We start from the raw sequence: 2,330 nt of genomic DNA, 5'->3' as shown, positions 1-2,330 counted from the left end.
ACGACTGTGGGTGCAGATATGTCTGGTCGTGGCAAGGGCGGTAAGGGCCTCGGGAAAGGGGGTGCTAAGCGCCACCGCAAGGTTCTTCGTGACAACATCCAGGGCATCACCAAGCCCGCCATTCGTCGTCTGGCTCGTCGTGGTGGCGTGAAGCGGATCTCCGGTCTCATCTATGAGGAGACCCGTGGGGTGCTGAAGGTATTCCTGGAAAATGTGATTCGGGACGCGGTCACATACACCGAGCATGCCAAGCGCAAAACTGTTACCGCCATGGATGTGGTGTACGCGCTCAAGCGCCAGGGACGTACCCTTTATGGCTTCAGCGGTTAAAGGTGCATTTAATCACCCTACCTTAAAGGCCCTTCTTAGGGCAAAGAAAAAAAAAAAAAAAAAGAAAACCCTAAAGACTCCACCAGAAAATTACTAGAACTAATCAATGATTATAGTAAAGTTGCAGGATATAAAATCAACACACAGAAATCCCTTGCATTCCTATACATTAATAATGAGAAAACAGAAAGAGAAATTAAGGAAACAATTCCATTCACCATTGCAACAAAAAGAATAAAATACTTAGGAATATATCTACCTAAAGAAACTAAAGACCTATATATAGAAAACTATAAAACACTGGTGAAAGAAATCAAAGAGGACACTAATAGATCGAGAAATATACATACCATGTTCATGGATTGGAAGAATCAATATAGTGAAAATGAGTATACTACCCAAAGCAATTTATAGATTCAATGCAATCTCTATCAAGCTACCAACGGTATTCTTCACAGAGCTAGAACAAATAATTTCACAATTTGTATGGAAATACAAAAAACCTCGAATAGCCAAAGCTATCTTGAGAAAGAAGAATGGAACTGGAGGAATCAACCTGCCTGACTTCAGGCTCTACTACAAAGCCACAGTCATCAAGACAGGATGGTACTGGCACAAAGACAGAAATATAGATCAATGGAACAAAATAGAAAGCCCAGAGATAAATCCACGCACATATGGACACCTTATCTTTGACAAAAGAGGCAAGAATATACAATGGATTAAAGACAATCTCTTTAACAAGTGGTGCTGGGAAAACTGGTCAACCACTTGTAAAAGAATGAAACTAGAACACTTTCTAACACCATACACAAAAATAAACTCAAAATGGATTAAAGATCTAAACGTAAGACCAGAAACTATAAAACTCCTAGAGGAGAACATAGGCAAAACACTCTCTGACATCCATCATAGCAGGATCCTCTATGACCCACCTCCCAGAATACTGGAAATAAAAGCAAAAATAAACAAATGGGACCTAATTAAACTTAAAAGCTTCTGCACAACAAAGGAAACTATAAGCAAGGTGAAAAGACAGCCTTCAGAATGGGAGAAAATAATAGCAAATGAAGCAACTGACAAACAACTAATCTCAAAAATATACAAGCAACTCCTACAGCTCAACTCCAGAAAAATAAATGACCCAATCAAAAAATGGGCCAAAGAACTAAATAGACATTTCTCCAAAGAATGAAAAGATGCTCAACATCACTCATCAGAGAAATGTAAATCAAAACCACTATGAGGTACCATTTCACGCCAGTCAGAATGGCTGCGATCCAAAAGTCTACAAGCAATAAATGCTGGAGAGGGTGTGGAGAAAAGGGAACCCTCTTACACTGTTGGTGGGAATGCAAACTAGTACAGCCATTATGGAGAACAGTGTGGAGAGTCCTTAAAAAACTGGAAATAGAACTGCCTTATGATCCAGCAATCCCACTGCTAGGCATACGCACTGAGGAAACCAGAATTGAAAGAGACACATGTACCCCAATGTTCATTGCAGCACTGTTTATAATAGCCAGGACATGGAAGCAACCTAGATGCCCATCAGCAGATGGATGGATAAGAAAGCTGTGGTACATATACACAATGGAGTATTACTCAGCCATTAAAAAGAATACATTTGAATCAGTTCTAATGAGGTGGATGAAACTGGAGCCTATTATACAGAGTGAAGTAAGCCAGAAAGAAAAACACCAATACAGTATACTAACGCATATATATGGAATTTAGAAAGATGGTAACAATAACCCTGTATACGAGACAGCAAAAGAGACACTGATGTATAGAACAGTCTTTTGGACTCTGTGGGAGAAGGAGAGGGTGGGATGATTTGGGAGAATGGCATTGAAACATGTATAATATCATATATGAAACGAGTCGCCAGTTCCAGGTTCGATGCATGATACTGGATGCTTGGGGCTGGTGCACTGGGACAACCCAGAGGGATGGTATGGAGAGGGAGGAGGGAGGAGGGTTCAGGATGGGGAACACAT

General features: G+C 40.6%; 2 protein-coding genes across 2 annotated transcripts in view; one reads left to right on the top strand and one right to left on the bottom strand.

Annotated features, from left to right (window-relative positions):
• Window positions 1-2,330, bottom strand: part of DIP2B (DIP2 disco-interacting protein 2 homolog B (Drosophila)) — a 232,157-nt gene that overhangs the window by 78,264 nt on the left and 151,563 nt on the right.
• LOC105001502 (histone H4-like) lies at window positions 8-345 on the top strand. Its single transcript, XM_010857813.1, has one exon. The coding sequence runs from the start codon at window positions 19-21 to the stop codon at window positions 328-330; it is 312 nt and encodes a 103-aa protein (XP_010856115.1). The 5' UTR covers window positions 8-18; the 3' UTR covers window positions 331-345.

The sequence above is a fragment of the Bison bison genome, unplaced genomic scaffold (genome assembly GCF_000754665.1).
Source record: "Bison bison bison isolate TAMUID 2011002044 unplaced genomic scaffold, Bison_UMD1.0 scf7180017864383, whole genome shotgun sequence".
NCBI lineage: Eukaryota > Metazoa > Chordata > Mammalia > Artiodactyla > Bovidae > Bison > Bison bison.
The sequence above is the reverse complement of the archived record's forward strand: the minus strand, read 5'-3'. Positions and strand labels throughout refer to the sequence as shown.